Below are 14,166 nucleotides of genomic sequence, written 5' to 3' on the forward strand. Positions count from 1 at the left end.
TAAAATAACCAAAATTAATTTGGAATTATCACAATTTTCACTTGAATAAAATATGAAATCATACTCTCTAAATTCTTATAATCTAATGCACATTCCCAAACTGGTCTGATTAACATTATCTACCTCACTGCTTTAGATTACAAACAAGAGCAAAAGTTACCAAATATGGATCACCTCTCTAACCTTAGTTTGCCGTGACTGATGGCTGAGCTTCAGTATCAACGGCATCCTGTTCCAGAGATGGTTCATCAGATGCAGTAGCTGATGGTGGTGGTGATGGCGATGGCAATGGCGATGCCTGCAATTCTTCTTCTTCTTCTTCGTTGTTGATAGCTTCAGCTGGTGGAGACGAATTTTGCTCTCCACCATGTTCAGAGTTCTCCGGATGAAAATTGATTGGGAACTTTGTGACTCTGGGCTTGTCAGCAAGAATGTTTCTTTGGATCCTTTCCACCAAAACTTTTGGTGGAGGTTCCTCTCGAAGCTGTTCATCATCATAATCGTTGTTCACATAATATCCTACTCTTATAAATTCTTGTCCCATGTATGAACATGTTAACAACAGTACTGTGACCCCCGTGATGTCTTCTTCCCGGATTTTTGACGGATCCGGAGGGTCTGCCTGCAAAATTTCCAATCCCAACAAATGTACCAGTTCAGAACAGTCAGATTCCAGTTTGAGCAGAAATTTGAGTCAACACAAGTGAAATTTCATCAGGTATTTATATAGATCGATGTTTGACAAAGACTATTTTTTTCGGATCAAGAAGATAAAAGTTCGAATCCCCTTGAAGTAAAAATATGATAATCTATCACTAAATTGTACTAATTACTCAAATCTTAACTTCAATTTCATCTCTTTATAAGCCATGCTAGAACTGTCACTAGTGAAGGACTCAGCATATATTACCTGAAGGACAAAACGGTAATTGCCTACGTTAACAGGTCCAACGAGCACACTCTCCAAAAGCTGATCATAGGTTTCATCCTCGGCAGATCCGACATAGGTGAGTTTCCATTCTAGATCTGTAGAATAATCAAACAGAAAACATGTCATTAAAGTTGATTTGAGTCAAAAACCAAAATAGAATACATCGATCATTGAGCTAATAACTTAAGAAATGACAATGCAGTGTTTCTTATCAAATTAATGACCCGTAAATCCAAAATCACGAGCAATAGATTGAGCATAATTTATAGTTTAAGCTAATAGATTATTGATCTTATGCTTATATTTTTAATACTTTGGTCACATCTAGGTTCAAAATTAGCAAGTCTAGAAAAGTGACTCTTAATATCAATCTCCAAAACGAACAATAATTACTAGAGTTTGAGCACATGATTTTTTGTTCTATTATCATCTGGGTTTTCTAGTAACACTCAACTCTTACCCGACCATCTAATGAACTACGGACTAAATACTCAAGAAAAATCCAAACATCATGATTAACACAATTTAACTATATCTAGTATTCAACGTTCTAAACCAAACCTCCACCCACAAGAAAAAAATATCCAAAGAGGATGAATAAGAACTTTTGAAATGAGCATTAGGAGTTAAAAGGCATATATGAATCTTTAACATAAAGAGTATACATACAAATACCCTTCAAAGATAACAATATCAAAAGAGCTGAGTAGAAATGACAAATTTCCATCACAAACTACCAAGGCTCAAGCATCAAAATCAGGATTTAAGCATGAAAAAACACATCGTTAGAATAGAGGCGTTAGGTTACGAGATTTGAACTTAATTTTAAATCCGAACAGTATACAGGAAATCAGGGGCACAAAGTTTTCTTCCGCAAAATGTGAGTAGAGAAACGATTGCAAACAAATCATTAACCAAACGCAAATATCCAGTTTACAAGCCGAAACACTAGGAATATCCTACTCTTAATCTGATGAATCCAATAAAATAATTTCAAGACAACATCTAATTACCCCAACATCGACTGTTCAAATCATCACCCAAACTGATGCAATCTATCAAAACAAAACAGATTACCGTCTTTAAGCGGAGTTAAGCACTCATATGAGATCTCGAACTGAAATGGATTCAGAAATGCGGCAGGGTTATCCAAGACGGTGACGTTAGTGATGTTGACGGCACTCATCGCCAGAAACCGGAACGCAGCTCTGTAATTGATTCCCCAAATTGATCGATCTTAACCCTAATTCGGGGATCACTCATCAACGACCGAACGGAATAACGATGGCCGATTACAGGCACTATTGAAGTTGAAGATGGATCCCAAATGAAAAACCAACAACAGAGTTCGTCGATTATATAAATCGCCGCCGCTGGAATTTTTGGAGGGAAATGGAATGCCCAAATTGGCGGGAGATTTAGAGATTCATTGTAACACAATTGTCATAGATAGATGAAGTTAGGTTAACACATATGGAAATGATTGAAATTTCATAAAAATTTATGAAAAATGATTAAAATGGTTTGAATTATATTGACGAAGGTTTAATTGAACCATTCTGTCAAAAATATAATATGTTATTTATATTGTAGACAATGCAAATGTTGATGTCAAAATAATGATAATAATAATAAATGAGTATTTAAAATATACTCGGCAAGAAACCGCTACAGATAGAATAAAAAAAGTTAGATAGGATTTAAAGTTAAGTACAAAGGAACTCTCTACAGCCAACAATTCAAGTGTGCTTATCCCTCGCCCGCTACAAGAATGTTGAAGTAAAGAGATGAGTATATAAAATATACTCCGTAATCAGCTTACTATTAATTCGTATTTTGTTATTAAATCTTATTGATCTTGTTTATTCTCTTTTGGGATTTGTTCCCTATCATCTTACTACGATGCACCCTCTAAGTTTTCTCATTCTTTGGTCCTATTTGGACTTAAGCCCTCGAAATATTATTAAGTTCTTTAGGTCTCCTAGTTAGTGGTATCTACTAGTCTCTCGTTACCATCATCATCATATTTCAAAGTCTTCGAGGAGCGACTTTGGTATAAATTTCATAGGGTTTGTGCATGCTAAAGCTCGACCAACTCTAAGGTGCAACTGTGGACCCTTGTCGCTCCTGGCAAGTTCACCAAAAGAAAGCTAACTGACGAACTTTCTAATAGTCCCCATAGGGCATAAATCATACATCATAAAATAGGTTAGTTCTATGGTTATTCGAACTTCTCATAGTCGAGTCAGGTTTACGATGAGGGGCTAGTTGGCAAACCCCCTACCGTCCCCATATAACCGCATAACTTAAATGCATGAACAATAATCGTGACCAACTCATGAGATACAATTGTGGGCCCCTGGCTCTCGTGTGACAGGCTCACTATAGGAAGCTAACTGGCAAACTTCACAATAGTCCTCACATGGTATAATCATAAATCATAAAATATCATAAGCCAGTTCTATGGTTATCCGGACCTCTGACAATCGAGTCAGGTTCACAGTTAGAGGTTAGTTGGCGAACCCCTAATCTGTCCTCGTATAACCGCATACATCATAAGCATCTGAAACAGAGACATAACATAGCAATCTAAACATGGATACCTAGTCATAAATTTCATTCATAAGACAATATATACGCGTTTCAGTAAACATTCATAATCAGATTCAACATGTGTCATCTCAACTCATTCTATACTCAAACAAAAATAATCGCTTTCCCATAACTGTTGGGTTTTATGTCCTAAAACTCATAGTTTGTAAACAAAAACATATTCTATTTTCAATAAAGTTATTATTGTTGTTTATTCAGTAAAAATTGTTACTGAATAAAGTAAACTTTACGATCATTAATCTAAATCCAATAAACTAAGAACACTCTGGCTATAGTATGATTACTTGAACTATATGTAGAGACATAAGAGTGGATCAAGTTCAAGTATATAGTCAAAATGATCTATCGTATAAGGATAAGGCTGAGTACCTTATTCTGAGGACACTATGGATGCGGCCCACTTTTGTATATGATATAAACAATATGATCACTAAATTGTACATGTGGAGACATGTGAGTGGGGGCGTCCTATGCAATGAGTATTCAATAAGATCGGACAATGAATAAAACCACTCTCACTTTATAATGTCGTTTAGTGTTGAGACTGATTTTATTTTCATTCGATGACCTAGGTAACTCGATCTTAATCTTGAGCTAACCATGAACCACTGTTTATTCGGAATTATCCTTAGATTTGCATGGGTGAGAGTGACTCGAGTTTGCCGACTCAATAGGCCTCCCATTTTAGGGGTAAGACTGGGCGAATAGCTGGGGACGTGGAGTGCAAGATGGAATTCGCTCCTACCCACTTTTAGGGATAGAAGAGAGGTAGTTTCCTTAAGCACTGACCCCAGGTCTTGAACAAGGGGCCCCACCCTCTCATTGGCCTGAGAGGGATTCGATTTACTGGTTGGACCACAAACCAATTGTTCATAAGAGGATCAGTGAGACATAAGAAACAAGAAGTAACTTCAGGGGTAAAACGGTAAATTGACCCAATTCCAGTTACGAACAACCTGTGAAGGATCGACTTACTAATCATGGTTATATCAAATGAACAGAAATATATCTATAGTGAGAGGAGTGCAACTACTAGGTTATAGTGGAGTGTCCTAGTAGTTAACGAATGTTGGTTAACAAGGTTAATGAGTTTAATTGGTTAATCTTGGATCGTTGGAGCCCATGATCTATAGGTCCATTAGGTCCCTCTGCTAGCTCATATCGGACTAAACCATAGAACAGTGTGACGAGTGAGTTCAAAATGTTCGAATTCAAATTAGGGAATATGCGCTACATATATACGATATATTTAACCGCATTTTTGTTTTATTTACGAATTAAACAAAAAGAGAGAATCTAAGATATTTAAATAAGATTTAATCAAATATGTGACATTTGAATTAATATTAAAAATTAATTAAATAGTTTAATTAATCATTTAATATTATTTTAATTTGAAATTAATTATTCAAATTAATTGTTGAATTAAAATGAAGAAAGTCAAAATGTTGACTTCATTTAATGGAAAATCCATATTAGTGGAATTTTGAGGTGTAAAAATTTGGTTTGACCAAACCTGCATGCTTCCCAAATAAACCCCCCACAAATTTTAGTGGAATTTTGAGTGTCAAAATTTGGTGAACTCAAACTTCCATGTTTGCCACATAATCCCAAACATTTGATGAAATTTTGAGTGTCAAACTTTGGTGATCTCAAATTTGCATGAACATGCAAACATAACTCTATAAATAGAGTGATCATGGTACGGTCTTCCTTGGTGAAAAACCTTGAGAAAAACCTCCCACAAACACTCTCTTCATATATACAAAATCCCTCCCAAGTTTAGTCACTCACCGAATTCCACAATCCCGTTTTAAGGCCGGAGGATAGTGGAGAAGATACTAGTGGTGGTTCGAAGGCGGTTCATGAGGAAAAAGAAATTTGAACTACAAAAGGTTAGTATTCAAACTCATTAAGTTTTAATACTTATGAACATGCTAGTTATTTACTATAATTGATGTTCTAAAAGTGCCTAAAATCCAAATTGCTTCCGCATGTGTTATATTAACACCATCAATAACATGCTTTATATCATACTACAAACATGCTTTCAATTTTGGTTATATCATAATTTAACAGTTTGTTCCTCGATAAAAGTGCTCATAATGTTTAATGTTCTCTTTTATACATCAAACCAACTCATTTCATGCTCAAATTTTAAGGTCTTCTCAGCTGGCGTTATCATCCATACATGAGGACATTTCTTGAAATAGCAAAGAAACATTTTTTAATCTCGCCAAAAATCTCAAGTCGCAAGATTTCTAGCGAGCCGTCGGAGATCTCGAAACAAAACCACCCACACTTTCTTTAAAAAGTTTCACCTCCCACAATCCCTCCATCAACTACTTAACTTTTCGTGCGGCCTATAAAACACACTAAGCCCCGAGAAGAGAAGAGACGTAAGAAAGCTTATGCAAGTACTCAAACATTATATTAAGATTTTATTTTGATGACGTTTTTTCTATTTCTTGTTTTAAACTAAACGTATAAGTTTATGACCTCGTCTAAAATGTTTTATTTAAATTTTTGTATATGTTACTAAAAGGTATGGATGTAATGACATCTCTAATTTATGCAAAAAGAAATTAGGAGCGTTACAATTAGTGAAGTGGTAGATTGTCGGAATATAATTTTGAGATCAAAAGTTGTTCTAATATTAAAACTAGCAAGTTTGACCTTCCAAGTTTACCATCAGCAGACCTCGAATTGAGAACGAACTCAATTCTAAAGCTCCTTGTAGAAGGACTCTAATAGAGTTGAAGTACCTCGATATAGGAACCACTAGGTGAAGGTTCCTTAGACCATAGTGTTGCATCATAGGCCCGTAAGTTCTTGAGCAGACCACTACTAATGACGATATTGCGTAGATTCTTTTGAAGCGAAAGCAATGCGTAATTGGCCTAGAGCTAATAAAATGTCGGAGTTTTGTACTTTTCTTGGCCTAGCAAACTAGCAGATATAGTCTGCTTTGACTCGTTATGTACAACTATCAGCTTCACGATTTTAAAACGCGTAAAAAACACACATTTATAAGAAATGTTTTTGTTCCCTATTCCCCCTCTCCAACAGATGTGAGATCTCTCAATTCACCCCCTTTTGGGGAGCCCAACGTCTTTGCTGGCACACAACTTGATGTTTAAATTTGATACCACCAGTATTAACTCAAGGCCATTACTAGTAGATATTTGTCTGCTTTGGCCCGTTACACATCGTCGTTAGCCTCACAGCTTTAGAACGCGTATGTTAGGAGGAGGTTTCTGCATCTTTATAAAGAATACTCTGTTTCACTCTTCAACTAATGTGTGACCTCTAGTTCATTGATAATTTTTTAGTATTCAACCTTTTCTAAAATATTCAACAAATAGTAAGAATGTATAACAAGAGTAATTTATTTTAATGTTTAGTAATCCGATCAATTGAACTTACTTAAAAAAAAAAAAAGACTAAATTGATTCGTTTCGTTGTGCACGAGTTGCTAGTATACTACATCGATTGCTTCAGTCGGATACGACACAACAACTTACATTGTTAGCATAAAAACTACCTAAAACATGGAGTTGATCGAACTAAGGATAAATTGTTTTATGCATCTTGCCATCATTGTTTGGAATCTATCTCGAAAACAATTTTTTAATTCAACAATTTGATCTTTAACCACTCGTACCTCGACTTTTCTTTGTTGTTTATTAGGCTCATTAAGAAGATGCTCGAGATCACGTACATTAGAAGATGATCCAAACACCTCGAAAAGGAGTAAACCTATCCCATAACCTTGTACACATATATGTTTCTATAGTCCAAAAACTCGTACACAAATCTCATCCTCGTTCATACCTAGTAAGTATACCATCAACGACTCGAGAAGCATGTGATTCAAGTTCGGACTACAAATACAAATTCACCGTTCACACATAAATAAATAGAGTAAAAAAAAAAAAAAAAAAAAATTGACCCAGATATATTTTAAATGTCAATAGCTTGTATATTATTTGTAAATAATATTGACCACAAACGTAAATCCAACCCAGTCAAAACAGAGAAAAAGTTACCGTAGTATACGATGATTTGTTTTTAATCTAAAATTGACTAAATATATTTATTTAAAGCGTTTTTACGTAGAGTAAAATTATAATTTAATATAAAACTGATTAATTAAATAGTAAAAAAAAAAAACGAATATTTTAAACTGAGTAATTAATTCGGAATTGAGGTAAATTGTGAAAAATGGGATATTTTTCTTAGAAGTTAAAAAAGAAAAAGAAAAAAGAAAAGGGAGAATATCCAATTTCGAGGACTGCAGGCGTTCGTATATTGGCTTACCACTCTCGTTTTTCGAAGGCTTAGATGAGCTTCTGAAGCCCTAGCGAGCGATGGCTACACGCAGACTCTTATCTTCTCTGCTCCGATCGTCGGCACGGCGGTCTTCGTTTAGATCTCCGATCTCATCTCCTAATCCCAGGATACCATTGTCTCATACTTCACGCGCTTCCCCATATGGCTACCTCCTCAGCCGTGTGGCTCAGTACGCTACCTCTGCTGCTGCGGCTTCACCGCCGTCTCCACCTTCACCTCCTAAATCGGACGCTGGAAGGAGTGGAAAGATCACCGATGAGTTCACTGGAGCTGGCGCGATTGGCCAGGTTTGTCAGGTGATTGGAGCTGTCGTCGATGTCAGATTCGACGAAGGGTTGCCTCCAATTCTGACGGCGCTTGAGGTGCTTGATCACTCGATCCGGTTGGTGCTGGAGGTGGCGCAGCATTTGGGAGAGAATATGGTTAGGACTATTGCTATGGATGGGACGGAAGGGCTCGTTCGAGGGCAGAAAGTGCTCAACACTGGTTCTCCTATCACTGTAAGATATGATTTTGACTTTTCTGATGGTACTGATTTCATGAGATTTGGGTTGTTTTTTCAGATCCTTGTTATCTATTGTCAACATCTTTCTATTTTGTTGGCATTGATGTGAATTGAAGCCGTGTTTACTTGGGATGTTGAAATGGAGGTGGCATACAATGTGTCGATTGCACGCTACGCTTCCATTTTGTACCTTTGCATCTTACTGTTATAACCACATGGGCGTATCCCTTCGGCTCAATAACACCAAATAAATTTTGCGAAAAGTCATTTCAGTTTTGTCTACTGAATCTCAAAACACTGATAAATCTATTACTTGACGGTAGGAGGAATTCGCACACTGGTATTGGTAATTGTAGATCCCTTGGTGTTATACTGTTTTGATATTTGTGTGCGCGATATTGGTAGCTTTCATCCGCTCTCAATTCTCAATCTGTGCATTTTCGCGTGAATAATGGAGGAAAAATGATTTTTTCTGGACTTATTTTCGAGACGGACATAGTATGTTAATGGGATACGTGAAGTGATGATGGTTTTCATTTTTATGTGGGTAACATAATGTTATTCAGACAATAAGTGCGTTTAAATCTAATATTTTTGTCATGCTTTTTTTCACTTGCAGGTTCCAGTTGGTAGGGCTACTCTTGGACGTATTATAAATGTCATCGGAGAGCCTATTGATGAGAAAGGCGACCTTAGTAAGAATTTAGGATACAATATCTTGTTAATGTTTTTATGATAATTTGATGTGTAATTTGATAATGTTAAACTGCTTCAACAGAGACCGACCACTATTTGCCTATCCACAGAGAAGCCCCGGCCTTTGTGGAGCAAGCAACCGAGCAGCAAATTCTTGTAACTGGTATTAAGGTAAGTTTCCTTGGATGGAGTATATTCTTATTTTATTTTCTTCTTTCATTTGAACTCAGAACTGGATTTGTTGGAGTTGGGTTATATTAATGTTGCTATTCTTCACAGGTTGTTGATCTTCTTGCTCCATATCAAAGAGGAGGAAAGATTGGGCTCTTTGGTGGTGCTGGTGTGGGAAAGACTGTGCTGATCATGGAACTTATCAACAATGTTGCAAAAGCACATGGTATTTTTTTGTTATAACAATGTGAAGGCTTTGATTTGCTTTGTTCATATTCTTGACAATGCATCTAATACCACCTAATCTATTTTAATAGGTGGTTTCTCCGTGTTTGCTGGTGTCGGAGAACGCACTCGTGAAGGTAACGATTTGTACAGAGAAATGATTGAGAGTGGTGTCATTAAGCTTGGTGACAAACAGGTGATAAGAGACCCGTCCATTACAATTCTGTTGTTTGTTGCATCTCGTGACTCCTGAATCATACATTCTTTCTACACTTCAAATCGTTATTTTTCTTGAAACTGTATTGGTAGTTGATACAATTCTTCTGTTTAATTAGGCTGATAGCAAATGTGCTCTTGTATATGGTCAAATGAATGAACCCCCTGGTGCACGTGCTCGAGTTGGCCTTACTGGACTAACTGTGGCCGAACACTTCCGTGATGCTGAAGGACAGGACGTGCTTCTCTTCATTGACAACATTTTCCGCTTTACCCAGGTAAATTTTCTAGAACAAGTTAACTACCAAAAAATGTCTTGTAATTTGGATGAGGGTGATAACACATCATCATTGCACGGTCCTTATTCCATCTTTCAGGCTAACTCAGAGGTGTCTGCACTACTTGGACGTATTCCATCTGCTGTTGGTTACCAACCAACATTAGCTACTGATTTGGGAGGCCTTCAAGAACGTATTACCACCACTAAGAAAGGATCTATTACATCCGTACAAGCTATTTATGTGCCTGCTGACGATTTGACTGATCCTGCTCCTGCTACCACGTTTGCTCACTTGGATGCTACAACTGTGTTGTCGCGTCAGGTAGACTAACCTACAGACTCTAATGTATTTGAGAAATAAAGATATGTCAGGTTCCGTTGCTGACTTTCCAATTGTATTACTATTATTGTTCTTCGTTTAGATTTCAGAGCTTGGTATCTATCCTGCTGTGGATCCTCTAGATTCTACATCTCGTATGCTCTCTCCTCATATTTTGGGAGAGGACCATTACAATACTGCTCGTGGAGTACAGAAGGTTCTTCAGAACTACAAGAATTTGCAAGATATTATTGCCATTTTGGGAATGGATGAGCTTAGTGAAGACGATAAGTTAACTGTTGCGCGTGCTCGTAAAATCCAACGGTTCCTGAGCCAGCCTTTCCATGTTGCAGAAGTATTTACTGGAGCACCTGGAAAATATGTGGAGCTGAAAGAGAGTGTTAACAGTTTCCAGGTACCTTCCTGTTTCTTCACTTAACTGTTTTCGTTCATATCTGATAACTCAATTTCCTTGTTCGACTTAGATTCTTGGGTCTCTGACTACTGGCCCCTCCTATTACGAAGTTTTGCATTATTACTTCTTCCCTTTTTACTGTAGTGGTTCTGATGCCAAGTTTTTTTTTTTTTTTTTTTCCTTAAAAATAAAAAAAAATTAATCTCTACCTCAGCAATTTATTGGTCCAATTTTATCTTAGTCATTTTTAAGTTTTACTTTCCTTTGAATCCTAGTCTTGATTCATGCTCTCTACTCAGTTAGTGCTATTCTTTGAATGGAGGTATACAAATGTCTTAGTTTTATGCTTTTAATGAATTTTTAATATTTTCCCATGTATGAATTTAATTATGGATTTAATTGGTATCTGGTTTTAGAAAAGGTTTCCCAACTAGTTATTCATTGTGGGGAATGTTCTTCTGTTTAGAAGAAAGAGGAAATTGTGCTTATGGTTGCCAGTATAGTTTTTGTACAAGATTCTGTATTTTTGCTAATTACTCAGGCCAGTTTGATTCAAGCTCGTGTACCAAACCTACGTATATCTGTAAAACCCTTCTTTTTTTCTAAACAATCAAGCACAAGCTACATAGCCTAAGGTCCCATGGACTACAAATGGTATACAAATCCAGATTTTTCAATTCAAGGTTGTTGGCTGTCTGATCTCATGAATCAAATACCTTCTAGGTTTAATGGTTATTGTAGGGGTTAGACGTGTTATGTTTCTGTTTTGTGTTCCAGGATTTCGTGCATCGATTCTTTGTTTTGCACCTTTCTCAACTGAGTATACAAAAGTTGTGAATCCAAACCTTAGTTATTGCATATTTTGGAGGGTTTTTTTTTTTTTTTCATGTAAATCTAGGGTGGATTTAGATGAGAAAAAAAAAAAAAAAAATGTAAAACAGGTCTAGTTTGAAAACAACTTGAATTTCCCCCCCCCCCCCCCCCTCTGAAATGCTTGACAAGGCATATAAAACTCGTTATTAACGGGTGCTATTTCCTCCCCTCTTGTTTGACAGGGAGTTTTGGATGGGAAATACGACGACCTTTCGGAACAATCGTTCTACATGGTTGGAGGCATTGAAGAGGTGATTGCGAAGGCGGAGAAGATTGCCAAGGAATCTGCTGCGTAGTTATTTTAGTTATTTCAATTTTTCTCTTTTATCTTTTTATAATTGTGAAGATCAAATAATGAAGGTAGGCGAGATGTTGGCAAAGTTGTTTGTCAACAACAGGATTTTTCATTTATATATTTGTACCCAAAAGAGATGTTCCCTTATTGCCATTTTAGTGTGTTGAGGGAGAAATGAAGTCACTTGATTTTGTTCTCTGAAGAGGAAAATGGACTCTGGAGTTTGTATATTTTGTTTTTCCTAATCAATTCCAAAACATTGGATGCAGTTCAGAATTAAATTGAAATTTCAGAAACTTCTCTCTCCCCTTGTTTTGGTTATATTATTGTGTCATTAGATTGATTGTCCAGTCCAAGTTTAAGTAGCTTCTTTCTTTTAAAGACTTCCGAATTCCATTGATATAAGCAGAAATCCATTAAAAGTTATGGAAGATATGAAGGGTTTCTTTTGCCAGACCAATGTGATTTATGCAGATTAAGGGCTTCTGTTGGATGACAATCTCTCTCATCAAATTAATAATGAGGCAGAGCCGCACCCTGGTGCATAATGACTGATAGATCACCAATGTCACAAGTAATGACCTAATTTTCTAGCTTCAATTAGACGGACCTTTCTATGCATCATAGACTTGAACGTTTACATTCAAAATCTCTCTCTGAGTTCCCTCTTTTTTTTTTTTTTTTTTTTAATTATGTCCATAAGTTATTTTTGGTCTATTTTAATCATTTAATTTAATTAAAACTAAATTAATACCATTTGATTAACAAAAAAGAAGATATAAAATATGATTTACATGATACCTCTATACCATTTAATTTCTAATGTTACGTAATTGGAGCAAAATAAATACTATGATAACTCTTCAAGAACTAAATCTGCAAACTTGCACATTTTTTTCTGTTTCTCTTAAGTATTTGATAAATTTTTAATCTTTAAATTTAGATTTAACTTTTTTGGAATATATAAATATGCTATTTGGATTATAAAGTGACTCATATTTGTGGTCATTTTATTTTAATTGACATCATCGACATGATAGATAAGATGTTGAATTGGAACTTGAGGAGAAAATTCAGACCCTACAAAAAATATTTAGTAACTTCTACTAAGCTAACAAAGTAAGTGACTCTATCGTTGGTCTGGTTGGAAGAATTGTTTTATATATGATGACACGTGCCTAGTGACCTTGCACGCACTACAACAAATTACCCTTTCTATAGCTTTTGAAGATAGCATTTACTAAAACATGCTATAAAAAAATGATAAAATAAAGGTGGACACAAAATAAATAAAAAAAGCGGACACAAAACAAAATAAAAAAAAAAAGCTAGATGTATTTTTTAAAATAGTGAGCTCTTTATTTACTCTCTCTCTTCCTCCCTTTGTTTTGCCTTAATTTACGGGCGAGGCTAGATTTTTTTTTCTCTCAATTTCCTCTCTTCCCCTTGTGCTCCATTTTGCCATAATCTACTGATTTGGAGTTATAACCCATGTATTTCATCTTTTTCTTCCTTTTGTATTCCATTTTTGTCCGGCATCGGATGGCAACTTCGTCCTTGCTCTATCCTCATGTCAATGTCGCTGATATGGGCCAAATGAAAAATCTCTCAATCGAGGTTAGCATTCACATGTGTGTTTAATCTATTGAGCATAGTTTAATATTTGTGCCCTGAAGGAGGAGTACATAATACCCTATGTTTTAAAACGAGAATGAGCAGAGTGAATTTGCATCTAGGTTTCTCATTTCTTAAACATTTGGATTGATACTTCTTCCTTTTTGTTCTAGGGTCTAAGTTTCTCTATGTTTTGATGTTTAGTTCTCTGTTTTGGTCCCTTCATTTTCTCAATTAATTTGGATATTCAGTTTAGGAGATAATGCTTTTGATTAATTTAAGAGATTTAGTTAAATTCATGGGTAATTTTCACATAATTTTGTTGTTGTTTATTTTCCTTTTAGAATTTGTTTCACCCATGGCACCAACTTGGGGAGCTAAGGTTCTGTTTCAACTTTGTGAGTTATACTTTAGTAGATCTTCCAATTTTGTAGGCATGGTTTTTCCCATGTTTGTTTCAATATATCAGCATATCATCCTTACTAATTGAAGTTCTAAAACTATAATTTTGACAAATTTAAACACTTTGTTTCTCTTAATTGGTCTAATTTGTCATCTTTCTCGCTTTCATTTTCTGCCACTTGAGTGATGCTGTAATATTATGGTAGAACAAGAGGATGAACTTAAACTATTGAATGTACTACTTCCTCCGATTAGAGG

The 14,166-nt window shown here is 35.8% G+C and overlaps 2 protein-coding genes across 2 annotated transcripts; one reads left to right on the forward strand and one right to left on the reverse strand.

Annotated features, from left to right (window-relative positions):
• LOC111784313 (putative histone chaperone ASF1A) lies at positions 1-2,379 on the reverse strand. Its single transcript, XM_023665051.2, has 3 exons — positions 2,009-2,379; positions 911-1,026; positions 1-622 (listed from the first exon to the last, which is right to left on the reverse strand). The coding sequence occupies exons 1-3, from the start codon at positions 2,115-2,117 to the stop codon at positions 185-187; spliced, it is 663 nt and encodes a 220-aa protein (XP_023520819.2). The 5' UTR covers positions 2,118-2,379; the 3' UTR covers positions 1-184.
• A 5,445-nt stretch (positions 2,380-7,824) lies between these two features.
• LOC111784550 (ATP synthase subunit beta, mitochondrial) lies at positions 7,825-12,173 on the forward strand. Its single transcript, XM_023665209.2, has 9 exons — positions 7,825-8,397; positions 9,022-9,097; positions 9,181-9,269; positions 9,378-9,495; positions 9,587-9,690; positions 9,830-9,988; positions 10,088-10,312; positions 10,413-10,724; positions 11,780-12,173. Exons 1-9 carry the CDS (start codon positions 7,915-7,917, stop codon positions 11,891-11,893), a joined length of 1,680 nt encoding a protein of 559 aa, XP_023520977.2. The 5' UTR covers positions 7,825-7,914; the 3' UTR covers positions 11,894-12,173.
• Positions 12,174-14,166: the final 1,993 nt, after the last annotated feature.

Source organism: Cucurbita pepo, chromosome 1 (assembly GCF_057944985.1).
Source record: "Cucurbita pepo subsp. pepo isolate OVF chromosome 1, ASM5794498v1, whole genome shotgun sequence".
Taxonomy (NCBI): Eukaryota; Viridiplantae; Streptophyta; class Magnoliopsida; order Cucurbitales; family Cucurbitaceae; genus Cucurbita; species Cucurbita pepo.

What these genes read in the sequence shown, in the direction of transcription:
- LOC111784313 (XM_023665051.2), bottom strand. Translation starts at nt 2,117, where the DNA reads ATGAGTGCCGTCAACATCACTAACGTCACCGTCTTGGATAACCCTGCC. An exon ending in CTTAACTCCGCTTAAAGACG is followed by an intron (nt 1,027 to 2,008) that starts GTAATCTGTTTT and finishes ATTATTCTACAG; the next exon opens with ATCTAGAATGGAAACTCACC. An exon ending in ATTACCGTTTTGTCCTTCAG is followed by an intron (nt 623 to 910) that starts GTAATATATGCT and finishes GAAATTTTGCAG; the next exon opens with GCAGACCCTCCGGATCCGTC.
- LOC111784550 (XM_023665209.2), top strand. Translation starts at nt 7,915, where the DNA reads ATGGCTACACGCAGACTCTTATCTTCTCTGCTCCGATCGTCGGCACGG. An exon ending in TTCTTGTAACTGGTATTAAG is followed by an intron (nt 9,270 to 9,377) that starts GTAAGTTTCCTT and finishes TATTCTTCACAG; the next exon opens with GTTGTTGATCTTCTTGCTCC. An exon ending in CAACTGTGTTGTCGCGTCAG is followed by an intron (nt 10,313 to 10,412) that starts GTAGACTAACCT and finishes TTCTTCGTTTAG; the next exon opens with ATTTCAGAGCTTGGTATCTA.